The sequence below is a fragment of the Haemaphysalis longicornis genome, unplaced genomic scaffold (assembly GCF_048455015.1).
Source record: "Haemaphysalis longicornis isolate Haplotype H1 unplaced genomic scaffold, Haemaphysalis longicornis Haplotype H1 scaffold_8, whole genome shotgun sequence".
In the NCBI taxonomy this organism is placed as follows: domain Eukaryota; kingdom Metazoa; phylum Arthropoda; class Arachnida; order Ixodida; family Ixodidae; genus Haemaphysalis; species Haemaphysalis longicornis.
This window is the reverse complement of record NW_027526445.1, coordinates 62,663,787-62,682,508: the sequence shown is the minus strand read 5'-3', so window position 1 is coordinate 62,682,508 and position 18,722 is coordinate 62,663,787. Positions and strand designations below refer to the sequence as shown.

The 18,722-nt window shown below is 44.0% G+C and overlaps 1 protein-coding gene across 1 annotated transcript in view; it reads right to left on the bottom strand.

Moving 5' to 3' along the window:
- The window catches only part of LOC144149787 (carboxypeptidase inhibitor SmCI-like), a 196,399-nt gene extending 177,977 nt beyond the window's left edge, over nucleotides 1-18,422 (bottom strand). The window contains exon 1 of the mRNA XM_077681430.1: nucleotides 18,315-18,422. Within this exon, the coding sequence (XP_077537556.1) occupies nucleotides 18,315-18,354 (40 nt within the window). The 5' untranslated portion in view covers nucleotides 18,355-18,422. The remainder of the gene's footprint in view (nucleotides 1-18,314) is intronic.
- Nucleotides 18,423-18,722: the final 300 nt, after the last annotated feature.

Below are 18,722 nucleotides of genomic sequence, written 5' to 3'. Positions count from 1 at the left end.
GATGGATTTCGTTTGCCTTTGGCCTGGAGAAACCCTCGACCAAACAAGCCAGCCGGTACGTCTGCAGATTGGACCGCGCAACACCAGCACAAGCAGAACCTATGTGTATCTGGGCAGCTGTATTGGACAACACCGGCCCTTCCATCATATATATAGACTTATTTTAATAACTAAGTAGCATTGAGGACGAAAAACAGACTATGCCACTACTCAATTCATGTGCGAGATCCTGCAGCACAAGCAGCACGACATTGCTGCTTGGATCACTGGACGCCATGGCACACTGGGAACCTGGGGAAGGTAACAATGTGGCACACGGCCTTGCCACCTCACAACGTCGAGTTGTATGTGCTCATCTCCAGCCTCTCCTCCTCGGATCTCCCGATCTCGGCGTCGCACCCCCCCCCCCACCCTATCTGGAACCACAGCCAGGCCGCCACTCCGAAATGGCTCGAGTACAATACTACGTCCATGTTCTTCGGCGCGAGAGATTAAAACGCATCACCCCTCACAACACCTTTAAAGACCTCCCCATCAGCTGAGCTGAAGATATATTTATCAAAAACGTACTCGTCAACACGGCCACTACAACTCATACATTCCATGTATGGTAGACTTGCTGATCGGGAGGGGCGCTGGCGCCAGTGCCCCTCGCTAATGTACCCTTCATTACACCGTCTACGACGCTAGCATAATACATCTCATTATGCAGTGCTACACATTTGATGTGGATAAGCTGAACCATACTAGTTTTTTTAAAGTCGAATATTAAGGCATTGCATCTCAGGGAAACAAAAAGAAAAAAAACCTAGTGTTTAGGTTTAAATTGTTACGCAGAGTTCACACGGGCGAAGTTTTCTATTTTTTGTTGCCTTGAGCCATTGCACAAGCTTGAAATAAAGTGTTGTATTTCTCTACAAGTACTTCCTTTGCCGACCTTTCAGATAGCTAAACTTCCCATCACGGTGATGTCAGAGAGTGCCGCTGTGCCTCGTGTAATTGTTAGTTAATCGCGAAGCGTAGAGCGGCTAAGTTTAGACCGGCTAATTACCCTCTTACGTTGACGTCAGAACTTTGTTACAAACCGCTTTAGTGTGTCATCGTCCTACAGCCAGCGAAATCTCTTGTGTTTTGGCCATATAATAAAGAAGATATTTGGCGAACTGGGAAAGTTCAAAAAATGCAAGATGCTATTTTTATATTCATTGTAAAATTGAAGAAAAATTTCTGACTGACAAGCAATGAAGAACGTTTTAAACTAAACATTTTGTTTTCAACTCAGATTAGGACAAAACAGAAAAAAAACGACTGAACACCTAAAATTGAATACCTAAAGCCGCAAAATACCGGTACGTAACATCTTGGTAAGTTGGTTTTTAACCTCTAGTTATTTATATTTATGTAATATTTATTTGTTATTTATTTATTACTAATAAGGTATTTAATTTATTCTAGTGATTTATTTTAATATTCTAATTGGTTTTTTAACTGTTCGGAAGTTCTTATTTTAACTCTAGAATGTTCCTTACCTACATAAAAGTATATGAGAACATTTTAAAACTATGCATTGTCTCCAGACAAAAAGACTTGCGGCGATAGTGGGAATTGTGGGTGTTATAAAGAGGAAAAGATCTCGTATTCGGAGTATTTCGTCCAACGTGCATCTGGTCCAAAGGTGTCTTTGCCATTTTCTTTGAGAGGGAAAGTTTATTCCCTGCAAACTGACCTGACATATATTACACGTTTCGACAAACAGCTACATGGAAATTTTTCGACGAAATAAAAATGTCGATACCGCCCACTTGTCCCATCTCTTTAGAAAATACTCCAACCAATAGTCCCTAGAGCGACATAGGGGCTGGTCGAAAACCATCCCTGTGAATATAAAGACATCGTTTGCTTTACCTTATGTCTCTGCTAATATTTTAAGACTCTCCATAGAACAAACACCGCTGGTATTGTGAGAGACAACTATTTGGAATTTTTGTACCTATTTTGTGTTTATGGTGGCTATAAAGGAGAAAATATTCTTTCTCAGTTCGCTGACAACTCACCGCATCGAACAGGTATTTCTTTTTGCAGATCAAAACGCTGTGACACACGCATGAGCGTAGCACGCACACACACATACACAGATATATATATATATACACATATATAAATATGTATAAATATATATATATATATATATATATATATATATATATATATATACACAAAGTAGAAGTACGCTGTTAGGAGAAATAAAGTCTCCTAAGAGCGTACTTCTACTTTGTGCGTATTCCTGCAGCAACGAAGGACTCCACTTCACGACTATATATATATATATATATATATATATATATATATATATATATATATATATATATATATATATATATATATATATATATATATGGCACTGGCTACCACCCCCAAGCGCAGGAATCAAAAACACCTGAACATAAATACCCCAGAAAGTAGAGGTAAAGTAGCCCTACCGGTAGCGTAGTGGTTATCGCACCAGACCGGTATTCTGGAGGTCGTGGGCTCGGATCTCACCTGGCGGGCTTTTTTTCTCCACTTTATTATTTTCCAAATTCTTTATCTTGAGCTACTACATCCTCCCCTTTGCTTTCCGAGGTGTTCTTGACTGCCAATTCTTATTTTCTGTCTTATTTTCAATGAGCCCCTAATTTCCTATTCTGATTCGCTACATGCATAGGGAGGGCCTCTGTTCTGGCAGTCTTGGTGCCATAGAGAGCTTAAGAGGGTTCAAAGCTGGTCGACCACTCTCGACATGTCGTAGACGCTCGAGTCACGGCCAGGGGGTTAAAAAGAAGGACCCCTTCACCCCGAGTAGTCCGAGTGGCACTGGCTACCCCACCCAAGCGCAGGAATCAAAAACACCCGAACATAAATACCCCAGAAAGTCTAGGCTAAAGTAGCCCCACCATTAGCGTAGTGGTTTTTGCACCAGACCGGTATTCTGGAAGTCGTGGGTTCGGATCCCACCTGGCGGGCATTTTTTCTCCACTTTCTTATTTTCCAAATTCTTTATCTTGAGCTACTACATCCTCCCATTTGCTTTCCGAGGTCTTCTTGACTGCCAATATTTTTTGTCTTATTTGCAACTAGCCCTTCATTTCCTACTCTGCTTCGCATATATATATATATATATATATATATATATATATATATATATATATATATATATACACATATATATATAAATTGAACTCCATGGAACCTACTGGAATTAATGCGTCTAGGGGCAACCTGGAATCCTTGCGATATTCACCGGGACTACAGAAATAGGCAATGTCTTGCATATACCCTATCCAAAGACTATTACCGCTCACTCTGGTCTCTTACCTGGTCTCCTAATTTCTTTTTTTTATTCCTTAGCGTCTAGCTTAATACTCGCCCGCATCCCTCCAACCTATGCTTTTGGAATTCAAGTTTATTTATTTTATTTCTCTTTTTTTTACTCGGCGTGGTCTTGTACCCCGTACGTCACTCTAACTTTATCTTTTCGTTTTTGAGTTTCAGGGCAGGTCTGTTCCAGGAATGTTGCCGTGTGTGACACTTGCCATTTCAGTTGCTGGGTCCTTGCTTTTTCTTTTGTGTGAGGGTTTATGTGGTTTCCCTCCCTGTTTTTTTTTCTCCTTTTTTTCCTTTTTTCCTTGACCAAGTTGTTTTCTCCCTTTCTCTATCTTTTCTTTTGACCTGAGGCTTGCAGATAGTTTCCGATAAGTACCCCACCCTCACCGCCTGGTCTGCTTCCGGAGGTTCTGAGATCCTTTCCGTATGCCCCGCGGCGGGTCGCCAAACACCCTCTCATCCTTTCTCCCCGAAAATTCCACGAATATCAACCACCAGCTGACTTCCGTGTGACCTACTTCGTGGCTTAAACTAGACAACCTTCTTGGCCCCTCAATCTCTCCCCCGACACACTCCGAAACCAATCAGCTTGCTCAATTTCCCTTCCATCTTTCCCTCTCCTTTCACCTGGGGTCCTACCCCTATATAAAGCGTGCCAGCCAGGCGAGAGATTGCCCTGACGAAAGCAAGTCTCTTTGCTAAAACGTTGGCAACAATCGTGCTTTTACCTTGTTGAAGGTTTCTTTTCTTGTGTTCTCTACCATCTTCAACAGTTCAACAGCTCCCTATATATATATATATTTATATATGTCTCGAATCAGAAATGTGAAAATGGGGGCCTCAGTGAATTAAAACAGAAGCAGCATTGACAGTTAAGAAAACCTCGGAAAGCCGAGTGGGGAATGCGGGAGTTCATACAAACAGATGAAGAATTTGTTCAGTCAGAAAGAAAGTGGTAAAAAATGACCGCCGCCGGGTGGGATCCTAACGCACGACATCCAAAATACCGGTCTGGTGCGATAACCACTACGCTACCGGCGGGGCTGTTACTACAGCACCTTCTTGGGTGGTGGAGGAACAGCCCCGTTGAGGTATTTTTGTTTCCTGCACTTGGGGGTGGTTGCCTGCGCCACTCGGACTACTCGGGGTGAAGGGAACATTCTTTTTAATCCCCGCGTTGTGTCCCGAGTGTCAACGACATGTCGAGAGTGGGCAACTAGCGTTGAAGCCTCTTACGGCAACCATTGGCACCAAGACTGCCAGAACAGAGGCCCTCGCTATGCATGTAACGAATCAGAAATGGCAACATGAGGGGCTCAGTGAATTAAGACAGAATAAGTGTTGGCATTCAAGAAAACCTCGGAAAGCAGAGGGGACAATGTGCGAGGTAAAAAAAAAACAGATGCAGAAATTTTTCAGCCAAAAAGAAACTGGTGTAAAAATGCCCGCCGGGTGGGATTCGAACCCACGACCTCCAGAATACCGGTCTGGTGCGATAACCACTACGCTAACGTCCGGGCTGTTCTTTTTTTTCTTCTTTATTGCATATTTTGTCAACAACACACACATTACAAAATCAACCTTTGAGGTTGAGGACAATAAACCTCCGCCAAACTTTTAGTTGGCGCTGAAATGTTGGTGCACTTTCATTACACTAAGCTCATTTAACAAAAGCAATAATTCATGACCACAATCATCATTATTCACCACATCTCGATGACTACAGACGTCTTCAACAAAATAACTATTTAGAGACCGCGCGTCAACTGAATGGTGACGAACGTCCATTCTGCTACGCCATATTGCGTGAAAACCTAAAAGAAAGAGCAGGTCGTGTGGAACACTGCACGTGTTTACTGAAAGGTATCTAATTCCTTCGGCTGTTAGTGGCAAATCTTTTTTTATAGTTCTTTGAAGGACGTCCCAGAAAAAGACTGCGTCCCAGCAGTCCAGGAAAACGTGCTCCACATTTTCGGGTTTTTTGCACAAAAAGCAGTCTGAACCCCACGGTAAAAACAGCCCCCTTCGCTCTTCCCATGTCAGTACCGGAAGAGTGTCCGTGTGAAGTTTAAAGAAAAACGTCTTTGCAGCCCCTCGCACTGCAATTTTTGACCCTCTTTAAAACGTCGCGGCCGGTACTGTCACGGTATCTCCAACCGTCCGGGCTGTTCCTCCACCACTTTCTTGGGTATTTGAGTTAAGGTATTTTTGTTTCCTGCACTTGGGGTGGTAGCCAGCGCCACTCGGTCTACTCAGGGTGAAGGGGACCTTCTTTTTAACCCCCGCGCCGTGACTCGAGTGTCGAGGACATTTCGAGAGTGGTCCACCTGCGTTGAACCCTCTTAGGCTACCTTTGGCACCGAGACTGCCAGAAGAGAGGCCCTCATTATGCATGTAGTGAATCAGAAATGGGAAAATGAGGGGCTCAGTGAATTAAGACAGAATAAGCGTTGGCATTCAAGAAAACCTCGGAAAGCAGAGGGGGCATGCTTGAGGTCAATGAAACAGATGAACAATATAGTGAGTCCGAAAGAAAGTGGTGAAAAAATGGCCGCCGGGTGGGATCCGAAATCACGACCTTCAGAATACCGTTCTGGTGCAAAACCAATAAACCAATACGCTACCGGCGGGGCTGTTGCTCAACCACATTCTTGGGTATTTATGTTAAGGTATTTTTGTTACCCCCCGGGAAGTGACTACACACACATGTGTATATATATATATATATATATATATATATATATATATATATATATATATATATATATATATATATATATATATATCAAAACTTGGGTGCACACACTTGGAAAACACTGAACAAGGGTTTTATTGTTCCCAACAGTTGCGAAAGGAGAACCTTTCTTCTTCAGGGGTTATTTTAGAATAGACGGAAAAAACGCTTATACACGTTGCCTCCGAGGGCTTCCCTTCCCCTCACTCTCGTCAATGAGAGCTCGTCAATGAGTAAAAGAGGGGGAGAGTAAGAATATGATGGCGTAACTATACTACAGAAGGTGGGAAAAAGCAAGAAAGAAAACAGGAAGGGAAAGAGGAAAGTTGAAAATGGGAAGGAGGCACAGTTGCGGCATTGATAGACAGAAAACAGACGCATGAAGTTAAACCAATGTGTGTCTACAGAGAAAACGGCGTGCTGCGTCTGCGTGCGGAAGAGAGAGAGCGATACATAAAATTTGGAGAGTCGAAGCTCGAAAGCCTGAACGAAAAGTCTGTGGATGGCAGAGAAGCATGCCAACATCTGCCTACTGGTGATGAATGGTAAAAAAGAACGAAAAAGAGGCATTTGTTAATGGCGGTTTGAGACCGTCGTTAGACAGAGACAAGAAGCACATGGCCGCAGGTGCCCGAAGGAAGCTGATCGGGAAACGAAACATTCGTGGGCAGCCTTGAAAAAAAGGATCAGTGAGTCCCCAATGCGCGGATATTCGTACGGTTCCGTCTGAGTGGAATGGTCTGGAAGGTTTGCGTAGAAAACGATTTACGCCTTGGAAAGAACCACAGGCGGAGAAGGATTTATCACCTCACTGCCGCCGGAGGGACAGTCACCACGCCAACTGTCCTGCACCGCCACCCGCCCTCCCGCTTTCCCACCCACCCCCCCAACGACCCCCTCGTCACACAGATGCCGACACAATGCGGTTGAAGGATGTGCTCTACGAACTAAAAAAAATAACTATGGGATGATTATTCGTTTCGTCCTCCCTCAAAACATCTCAGGGTGGTTACGTCAGTTTCAAAAGCAACTCAATCTCCCTTTGGTCTCATTTATTCCTTCGGCAAACGTCCGAAATTTATGTATAAAGAAGGATTCTCTTTGTTCCCTCTCGTATGTGCTGCATAAGCCGGACTGAATTAAGACGGCCTGTATTTTTGCAAACGAGTGACGCGGGAGTCGGAGATGCCTGGACAGCGGAAGGTCGGGGAGGCCCTTCACGTGTGACTTGTGATTATTAAATCTTTGGCGGAAAGATGTTTTTGTTTGGCCGATATATTCCTCCTCACAGACAAGGCAGCGGAGTTTGTAGATTACATTAGGGGTGTCACAGTTGAAGTTGTCTTTGATTTCATATTTAAAGGTTGACCTGGTGGCCTGGGCAACGTTAGTGGTGTCCATGTGGGGACAAAGTTTACAGCGCGGTTTGCCGCATGGCCGGCAGCCTAGAGTTCGCTCAGGTACTTCTGTTTTTGCCCTGAGCAAAAGGTCCTTCAAGTTTCTGGCCCGTCTATGTACAGCCCGGGGGGCCGCTGAAAAAGAGCCGACAAGCGCTCACTCTGCGCTAGTCGGCTATTTTTTAGCGGCCCCCCCGTGCTGTATACAGACGGGCCAGAAACTTGAAGGACCTTTTGGTCAGGGCAAAAACAGAAGTACCTGAGCGAACTCTAGGCTGCCGGCCATGCGGCAAACCGCGCTGTAAACTTTTTCCCCACATGGAGAGCACTTACGTTGCCCAGGCAACTAGGTCAACCTTTAAATATGAAATCAAAGACAACATCAACTGTGACACCCCTAATGTAATCTACAAACTCCGCTGCCTTGTCTGTGAGGAGGAATATATCGGCTAAACAAAAACATCTTTCCGCAAAAGATTTAATAATCACAAGTCACACGTGAAGGGCCTCCCCGACCTTCCGCTGTCCAGGCATCTCCGACTCCCGCGTCACTCGTTTGCAAAAATACAGGCCGTCTTAATTCAGTCCGGCTTCCGCAGCACATACGAGAGGGAACAAAGAGAATCCTTCTTTATACATAAATTTCGGACTTTTGCCGAAGGAATAAATGAGACCAAAGGGAGATTGAGTTGCTTTTGAAACGGACGTAACCACCCTGAGATGCTTAGAGGGAGGGCGAAACGAATAATCATCCCATAGTTTTTTTTTTTGTTTAGTTCGTAGAGCACATGTTGTGTCGGCATCTGTGTGACGAAGGGGTCGGTGGGGGGGAGGGGGGGGGAGAAGCGGGAGGGCGGGTGACGGTGCGGGACAGTTGGCGTGGCGACTGACCCTCCGGCGGCGGTGAGGTGATAAATCCTTCTCCGCCTGTGGTTCTTTCCAAGGCGTAAATCGTTTTCTACGCAAACCTTCCGGACCATTCCACTCAGACGGACCCGTACGAATATCCGCGCATTGGGGACTCACTGATCCTTTTTTTCAAGGCTGCCCACGAATGTTTCGTTTCCCGATCAGCTTCCTTCGGGCACCTGCGGCCATGTGCTTCTTGTCTCTGTCTAACGACGGTCTCAAACCGCCATTAACAAATGCCTCTTTTTCGTTCTTTTTTACCATTCATCACCAGTAGGCAGAGGTTGGCATGCATCTCTGCCATCCACAGACTTTTCGTTCAGGCTTTCGCGCTTCGACTCTCCAAATTTTATGTATATCTCTCTCTCTCTCTCTCTCTTCCGCACGTAGACGCAGCACGCCGTTTTCTCTGTAGACACACATTGGTCTAACTTCATGCGTCTGTTTTCTGTGTATCAATGCCGCAACTGTGCCTCCTTCCCATTTTCAACTTTCCTCTTTCCCTTCCTCTTTTCTTTCTTGCTTTTTCCCACCTTCTGTATTATAGTTACGACATCTTATTCTTACTCTCCCCCTCTTTTACTCTCCTTGAGAGCTCTCATTGACGAGGGTGAGGGGAAGGGAAGCCCTCGGGGGCAAAGTTTATAAGCGTTTTTTCTGTCTATTCTAAAAGAACCCCTGAAGAGGAAAGGTTCTCCTTTCGCAACTGTTGGGAACATATATATATATATATATATATATATATATATATATATATATATATATATATATATATATATATATATATATATATATATATATATATATATATATATATATATAGAAAAGTGCAGGGCTTGGCAGCTGAATAGTATATTAAATTAGAGTCACCACGAAAAACATAACAATATTTAATACGACGTTTCGGCTGGAAACCAGCCTTTTTCAAGTGAAGAACATAGGTCGAATACAGGTTATATGTAGGCTCGCAAGGAGCGCTGGGAGCACGTGGGCACATTATTTCAAAAGTGTACAAGAAGGAAATACAGCAAGAAACAAGTGAAAAAAAAAAACAAAAAAAAACGTACTGCACGACTGGGCGCGCAGGTAATACATCTCAATATACAACGCTGCGAAAAGCAAAAGCGAGGCACTTAGGAAGCGTGTTTCCGTCAGCCACCGCCCACCCACGCACAGCAATATTAAGAAAAGTAAACAAATAAGGAAGGGGTACTGGGCATCTTACTCCAAAGGAGCGGAAACAACCTGCCGCATAAGGAGAAAGCGTAGAATCGACAATTAGTCATCCAGACACTGGGGAACGCAAAATGGCAGAAGGCGACGTTCAATTTCAAGAATGCAGGTGGGAGGATTAGCGAGGGGGCCGCGTCCTCAAAGGAAAGTGCCGCCGCTTTGGGAGGAGACCAGATAATAGCCACAAATGGCTTATCTGCGGCCTGCGTCCGGGGCACAAGGCGGACAATGACGACTCCCCGAAGGGCGCCGACGCGGACAGAGCTGTGCGTGAGCCACCCAAGAAGAGCGCAGGCTGTGCGAGGATTTTGAGAAATGACACACAAAGCAGGAAATAAACAAAGAAAACAGCACACAGAAAAAAGCAGTTGAACGAGCCCCCGGTTCATAACATGAAGTGGATAGATACAACAAATTGTCAGCTTACATTTGATATTTTTGCAAGTAACATGGGTTTGCACATTATGAAAAAAGTAAAAGAAAGATGTGGCGCACGTACGAGAACAAATCTCCAATGATCTAAGAAAAAAAAGCGACACTTTGTAGCTAGTCATCAATGGCAGTATAAATTCGCACACAGCATTCTTTAAACAAACTGACAAACGAAAGAATACAAAGAATACACGTGTACAAATCGTAGAACATGGGGAACCATAGCAATGAACAAAAATAGCTTACAAAGTGACATTTTGGGCAAAAGAGCAATGAAGCATACGGAGAAAATAAGTTATTTACAACACTAGACCGAATAGTGCTTGGAAAGTGTAATGATGGGATACAGCAAGATTTCGTGCAGGAGAAGCATTAAAGCATACGGAGAAGTAACCTGCTGACAACGATGAATCATCCAACGGTTGAGAAGTGGTAACGTGCGATACGTGCCGCTACAAGGTCTAGGTTTGAAGGCACGACAGCCTTTCCTGAGGCTCATTGATACCTTTGGTGAGAGTGTTATATTTGTGGATCAGATAAGATTCGCAGGCTTCCCTGTCGAAATAGGTTTTAAATCCTGATTGGAACACTGTGGCCTTAAATTGATCGAACGGGTGTTTCAAAGAGTTGATATGTTTTGAAAGGGGGAGATAAGGTTTTGTTTTTGCATGGGATCTGTGATTATTGATGCGAGTTCTAAATGAATTTTCAGTCTGTCCGATATATTGCGCACCACAATCACCACATTCTAGGAGGTAAACTATATTTGCAGTGTCACAATTGAAATTGCCCCTGATCTGCATGGAAAAGTCAGATTCCCTGCTCTGAGCGCTTGTTGTTGGTGTCATCATTAGACACAATTTGCACCGGGGTTTTCCACTTGGTGTGGAACCTGTGAAACTAGTTTCTCTTGATCGAGATGATGTTACAATCTCTCTGATGTTTCTTGCCCGGCGATACACCACGCGTGGTGGGTCTGAAATGACGTGCTTCATTTTTTCACTCTGGAGCAAGATGTTGTGGTGTCTTCTTAAAATTTCATTGACGTTTGGGCCAGATGCCGAATATGTCAGAGTCAGATTGGTTTGTGACCTCGAAGCGGAGGTTTTATTGCCACTAATAAGGCTAGAACGCTCCCGTTCTGATGCCTTCCTGATTGAATCGTCAATGAGTGGTAGTGGGTATTTTTGTCGTGCGAGGTCAATGCGGAGCTGATCACAATTAGAAGCGAAGTCATTTTGGTTAGAGCAAATTCTGCGGAAGCGTAGGGCTTGCTGTATGGAATGGCCGTTTTGCAGTGTCTCACATGGCTGCTATAAAAGTTCAAATATTGGTGTCGGTCGGTGGGTTTTCTGTACACAGAAGTATCCAGTCTGTGTCCGTTAGTTGTTATCTGCACGTCAAGGAAATTTATTGTAGAGGTTGAATAGTCATGTGAGAATGAGATATCACTGTGAGCACTGTTGAAATCGGATATGAATTGTTTCAGGGCTTCCTCACCATGAGACCAAACCAAGAAAATGTCGTCGATGTACCGCTTGTAAAACAGTGGTTTTAAAGGGAAGTTCTCCAAGAACTTTGTCTCAAGGGTTCCCATGAATATGTTTGCATAATTTGGGCCTATTTTTGTCCCCATAGATGTGCCACTTATTTGGACGTAGTGCTGATTATTGAAATCAAAATTGTTTAATTCAAGTATTAAAGTTAACAGTTGGGCCAAAGTGTTGCTGTCAATAGGTTTGTCCTCTTGTGAAGTTTCGTAGGCTCTTATGACGGATTGTATTCCACCGGCGTGATGTATGTTTGTATACAAAGAGGCTACATCTAATGTTACAAGGAAGGAGCCATCCGGTATCGTGAGGTCTTTTATTTCACTTAGAAAATGAGTAGTATCCTTTATGTACGAATTGAATGTGGGTGGAATTTCCCTTATAATGATGTCGACATAGCTAGAAATGTTCTCGGTCACGGTTCCTATGCCAGAGACTATGGGCCTGCCCGGATTGTTGAATTTGTGAATTTTGGGAAGAAGGTAAAAACGTCCTGGCGTGCAGTGCAATGGAATAAGAGCTCGCGCAGTTTTTTTGTCTATCAGTTTTTCATCCCTAAGTTCAATTATGGTACTGCGGACTCGTTCTTTGTATTCTAATGTCGGATCGGCCGCAAGGGGCTGGTAGAAAGACGTGTCACCTAATTGCCTTTGCGCTTCAGTCTTATAATCCGTTTGGTTCATGACAACAATGGCTCCTCCCTTGTCCGCGGGCTTTATAATAATGTCAGAGCGGGTGCTAAGGATTTCTAGTGCCCTCTGTTCCTTTCCTGTGAGATTCGGTCTGCAGGAGGTGCGCTTTCTATATTCCGCTATGACATCTTTTTGAACCGCCTTGATGTACGTATCCATATAGTTGTCGCGTTGTGGTGGTGGCGTCCAATGGCTAACTGATGGAAGGCTCGGTCCTGTGTTATCATCTCTGGGGACATCATTAAAGTACTCTTTTAACCGGAGTGAGCGTGAGAAATTTTCTAGATCCTTGTACAGTTGCAGCTCATTTAATTTTCCAGTGGAGGGACAAAAGCATAGCCCCTTAGACAATGCGCTCAATTCATCCTTTGAAAGAGTAACGGTGGAAAGGTTGACTACATTATCAGGAGTGTCGGGCTCGGGTACATCATTATGGGAAGATGATGTGCTAGGTTCGGATAGGGATAAATCAACCCCGTCGCGGAGCATTTTTTTTGCCTTGAGAGCGGAAAAATGGCTTGTTTTGTTCAGTTTAAACATTTCTAGTTCGGTCTTTTCTTGCGTAGTCAAATGAATTTTTTTAAGTAGAGAGATTTCTTCCTTTTTAAGGCATCGAGGCAACACTGGTCATGTTCGATTACAATGCTCAAAAGATCCATCGATGCCTTATGTAGTATGCTCCGCCAGTTTGCCTCGTGAGTAGGCGAGAGGTCAGAGGTAGCTGATTTGAGGTTAATTATTAAGCCTTTTGGGGCAATGCCTGATTTTCTGTATACAATTAAGCTGCTAACGTGATGTTCATATCGAATTCTTTTTTCCACAACTTTCCTTAGCTTTAAAAATTCTCTAGAAAATGGATGGGCACCGGGTTCACCTGGGGGCTCTTCAGGAAGTCAATCTCGGCGTGTTCCCCGGACGACATCGGAATATCGAGGCCTGGGTGATGAGGGGGCTTCGGAGGATAGAGCAGCGGCTGTTGGTGGAGGCGGAGGTGGAGGTGGGGCCTGTCCTTGCTCTTGTTGGGATGGGGCACTGGCAGCGTGTTGTAGCCATGTCGACGGACTGCGTGCAAAGTTTCTCAACAAGGCCCGGTGCAGGTGGCTGGCCATGATGGCGACGCCGCCAAAGTTGGGGTGGATCACATACGCGGCAAACACCCGGGCTGAGGGCAGCCACTCAAGGCCGTGGTCCAGGTAAAAGAGGCGCCTGGTGCGGAGACAATGCCGGCGAAGAAGGTCATTAAACCGGCAGGCTTCTGAGTTGAAGCGGTGCACTGCCCGCCAGTTGCTCCGTTGTCGGCGCCGATCAGGGCAGCGAGGGAGGATGAGAGTCGCATAGACGGTACGGACGGTACGGATTTCAACACTCTAATTTATATATATATATATATATATATATATATATACATATATATATATATATATATATATATATATATATATATATATATATATATATATATATATATATATATATATATATATATATATATATATATATATATATATATATATATATATATATATATATATATATATATATATATATATAAGAGAAGAAAAACTTCGAACAAGGTAAAAGCACGATTGTGGCCTACGTTTCAGCAAAGAGAACTTGCTTTCCTCAGGGACTTTATAGCGGTGGCTTAGAAGTGAAACATAGTGTCGAACATGTCGCCCTGAAAGCCCTTTAAGTCGAACAAGAGATATTGGCCCACGTCTGCGTTCCGAGCGGGCCAGTTGGTGTTCATCCTGGATTGATACGCAGCTATACGATCAGCTGCAACTTAAGGCGGTAACGACAGCGGCAGAAACGTCTTGTGGTTCTCCCCAAGCTCCCATCCACGTTTCTATTCGGGCTGACGCTTCTTAAGATTCCGCTTTTCTTCCTCCAAGCAAGCGACATGCGTCCGTCCCGTAGCGAGTTATCAACTGGAAGGCTTCGACTTCTATACTAGTGGACACACGCTTGGGTGTCCCTTTCGTTGTCCTGTCGTAGGCAACCCATTGTCTATGCAACACACCAACAACGACCCAAACCGCTCGATTGTAGAGGACAGCTGACTGGGCGCATTGAGACAGCGAGACTGCCACGTTTATATCTTCCACCACACCAACCGGTATGTCATCGGTAGCGGTTTTAAGCCCTGCTGTGCGTGCTTGCCACCTCCTTCACCACCAACCCATGCACGCCTATACCGGCAATGGCGTATAGGTGCCTAATTAGGCGTGGAATACACTGGCGAATGGAGAGAGGAAGACTTTATTTGGGAGCATAGTAAAATCTATATTTATTCCTCCGCCAGAATAACTATAGACAGCTGGTCAACCTTGGACGCCGACGTGACAATGCAGCTCGGAATGAGTTTCGTGCTAAATAGGCACAATATGCTCACGCCGGCCTTTGACCGGGGCAGGTTGCTTTGAACCGGCCGGGTCGCGCAACTTTGGGTGAGGTGAAATTTGAAGCGGGAATGGCCGCGGCTGCATTCTCGGTGGCGGTGGTGGCTTTCGGGCGTTTTTACACCCATTCGCGCTGCCGTTGATTCTCGGCAATCATCTGACGACGGCCCTACGGCCGCTGTCAGATGACTGCGCAACTCGTTAATGAGGCATCACTGGTGGCGAGGGCAATAATGATTGTGATAACCGTTTTAAAAGAGGGGTCGGTGGGGGCAAGGAGGAGTGCCGGAGCACCGCCAAGTAAATCTGCTTCACCGGAATAAAACCTGGACGGGGGGGGGGGGGGGACACACTACTTTGCAGTAATACGTTGCAGTATAAGAAATATGGGCTCAAGCCGGCATTTACACTGGGGAAGTTTCTTTTCTACCGTGAGGGATTTACAGCAGCTTTGCGAAGTGAATTTGAGTGGAAACGGCGACAGCAGGTTTCGGTCTTTTTATGGGGCAGCCCTTTGGCAGCCGTTACCTGGGCTTCACGAAAGCACCCTCTCTTTATGTCCGCGTATCCGAGTGAGAGAACGCAGCTGCGACGAAAGAAAAGAAAACGGACAGAAGCGTGTAGCGAAGGGTGACGTGGACTACGAGACGAGCGGCTACGGCGTCATCTCTCTTACTGCTTTTCCGTCACACATGTTTCATGTGCCGCCACCAAGGAGCGCACTCTCCCTGAAACTTTCACGGGACGCTGTTTCATTCTCCGCTAATCCAAATCACGTGACCTTTCCGCAGGTGGATCAAACAAGATTTGAAGCATGCTGGCCGGTGGCGGTGGCGCTCTGTGATGTAGGAGCAGAGTAGCGCACGCCACCTTGCGTTTGCGGATCACGCGAACACTTCCTGAGGCGCAGCAGAAATACGCTGTGACCGAGAAGACTCTTTATATTTCGCTATAGTCCGATAGCCGCACTAACGCCGTTATCTGCCGTCTGCGCAACTTGCCAAATCGGCATCCGTGGAGGCGAAGGGTAAAATAGTTTTGAAAGAGCTGTCAGCGGTATTGAGAAGGAGCTCCGAAGCGGCGCCAAGTAAATAGATGACGCCGGAACGAAAACTGAGGGGTGGGGGCGGGCGAAGACACACACTGCTTTGCAGTTAAATACCCGCCGGGTGCCCCACCCGCCGGGCACTTTTTGTACACTTTCTTGTGGTGTACTGGTTACAAACTACTACAAGTTACAACTAGTTACGAATAGTCACTAGTTACTAGTCTATTACTAGTTACAAAAAAATTGTTTTGACAACACGAACACCGGACTCGCTTTCTTCAAGTCCGCCAATAAGGTGCCACGTCCCCCACGGGTTATTTGGTGAAGGCAACGTCTGTAACAAACAAAACCTAAATGCTGATCCTACAATAAGCGTCCTGTCTCGAGTGGCGAACAAATTAGAAGGTTTTTTGGGCTGGTAGTTAGGTACGTCCTAGAAATATAGTGATAAATATTTTTTGTTCCTTTTTTGAAACATAGATGAAGACCTGAAGAAGGACAAAAATTGTTATTGAACTACCCGCTCCTCAATATGAGCCTACGGACAGTAGAATTACAACATGAGGAGAAATCAGTTTTTTTACTTGTCCTCTCTAATGAAAGGTGAAGATAGAGTTGTGGTGTTTGTCGTTGATTAGGACGAGCCAATATTCGCTGTTGAAAAGCGCGAAGCCATTTTTCAGTTGACTCTCGTGGCCTGACCACCTTTGTTTTCTAAATTGAGCAGATCAAACAAAGTTGAATTCAATTTTCCAGTGTGCTATGTTTTGCTTCATTTCGTGTGCTTTCTACTTCAAAATTTCTTGTTTGAAAAGTAGAGAGCAATAAAGCTCAGCTGAAAAACGTTATTAAAAAAAGATGTGCAAATCCTTGAGGGCGGTAAGCATGCACAAGCCTTCAATTGCAAACTACCGATGATTGAAAGACGTAAAAAAGCATAAACTTTGTGGTTTCTATGGCCATGGCATGCCCCTGCTTTGTACCAAATTTTAGTGTCAAAGACGTTCTTCGAAGCCTGCGCCGGCTCCCAGTGGTGCGAGTGTTCCATCTTACTTTTTATGGCTTATGTAAATGGTTGGTTGACACCATCAGCATAAAAATAGTTTTTCACAAGAACAATAGTGGCATTAAATTTTTTTCTTTTTTTAATAATTAGAATCGTGTTATACTGCCAACAAAATCACAGTACTGCAATACAAGTACCCATACCTTAATAGCGCTCATGTACTGCCGTCTGTTTTATTTTGTGGTTCTTTTTCCGTAGCCGCAATGTCTGCTGCTTTACAGCTGTATACCGTCCCTACTGCTACTACTGGGTTTTTACGAGTGCCCATGTCTATTCTGGAATTTGTTAGTGTATTGATGGTTGGGTGTTAATGCAGCAAGGCCAACTGGGCATAGAGTTTTCAATGACATTCTAGTAACGTTGGAAATCATAAATCCTCAATGTTACAAGCGTCCAATCCGAAAGGGTGCGCGTTCCGTGTTTGCAGAAACACATCAATGTCGTTGTAGTATTAGCAGCAAAGCAAGTAAACACAATGATTGCTGCTTTTTGTGAAGGAGCACAGTGAACATTAGTTAACTCTAACTTGATAATTTTCTTCTTGTAGCATAAACCTGTGTTATCAGTTGTAAGGAAAATTGTGCGGTCATACAAATATGAAGAGAGTGATGTATCCAAGCAAATCTTGCGGTACGCCATTGATATCCATTTCCTTGATATATATTTCTAGCGCCACTTTCTCGTACAAGGGTATACAATTTTATACTCGGGCAAAATCATACCATGCTAAAATAGTTGATAGAAAACTTCACACGACGCGTTGTACAACAGCCTTTAAGAAAACGTCCTCCTCTGATTTTCATGATCAAACTCAATGCCTAATAAAGCGATACAATTTTTATTTCATCACGGCTACAACGCGGAATATGTGCGATGCACTTTCAAGATTATGCCATTTAAACTTACCATATCTTAGGACAACAAATATATCAATACTATTACCCTTGTGGAAATAACTGCCGCAACTAAAATCTCAGAGGCCCTGTGAGTTAGTCTCCTTTAATGAAAACAACTGTCTCCGTCTACGCGCGAGTATATTTTGCGTATGGCAAGGAGCCATACTGCAGATCCTCCGGGTGAGAAAAACCGTAAAGGCTAACTTGTCATAACGGGTAAATGCTTACAAATGCCCCCGATTCAATTATTTAGGTTGGCATAGATTCTAAAAAGATATTTTGAAAATTTCAAGCGTACACTTTGCAATTTTCAAGCGATTCAAAATTATAAAAATTTCTTGATATGCATAGGTAGTTGAAAGTTGATTTTCAAATAAAACCATTATTAGGAGAACCCGACGTTTATTAATCACGACCATTTTGTTAATAACAGTTTGCATGTGTAATCGCGAAATGTGATAACCTAAAATAATGACTTTTGGGAATGTTCTTCTAAGCTAACATTAGTTACACACTAGTTGAAGGTTTAACAATAGAGGAAAAGCGAGAGAGTCGTATCAATACCGCGTAACAAATACTGGATGTTGCTTACCCACACAGGTTAAGAAACATATGAAGGGTAGTAGCTTCATAGTATTCGCATTTGTCTTCTACTCAGTTGATAGCAAGCACCAGGGGCTTTTTATTCTGATTCACCGACCTGATATTTCAAAACTGAAATGATTTTACGAAGTCTTTCTTTTAAACATTTCTTTCCGCTGTCTGCAGGTGCATGCTTACCCTGTCACAAGATCTGTTAACCTTAATTCACATTTAGCTGGTCCATAAAAGGTCCCTATGTTGCTTTAAGGACATACTTCTTCCAACTAAACATCAAAATGTTCTGGTATTAAATGGCATACACTAGATTTTGAAAGAGTTCATGTTGGAAAAAAATATTTTGAAAAGGCATTGCAGTTTTTGTGGCTATGAGTTTTCCTATTCAGATTGTGGGAGTCGT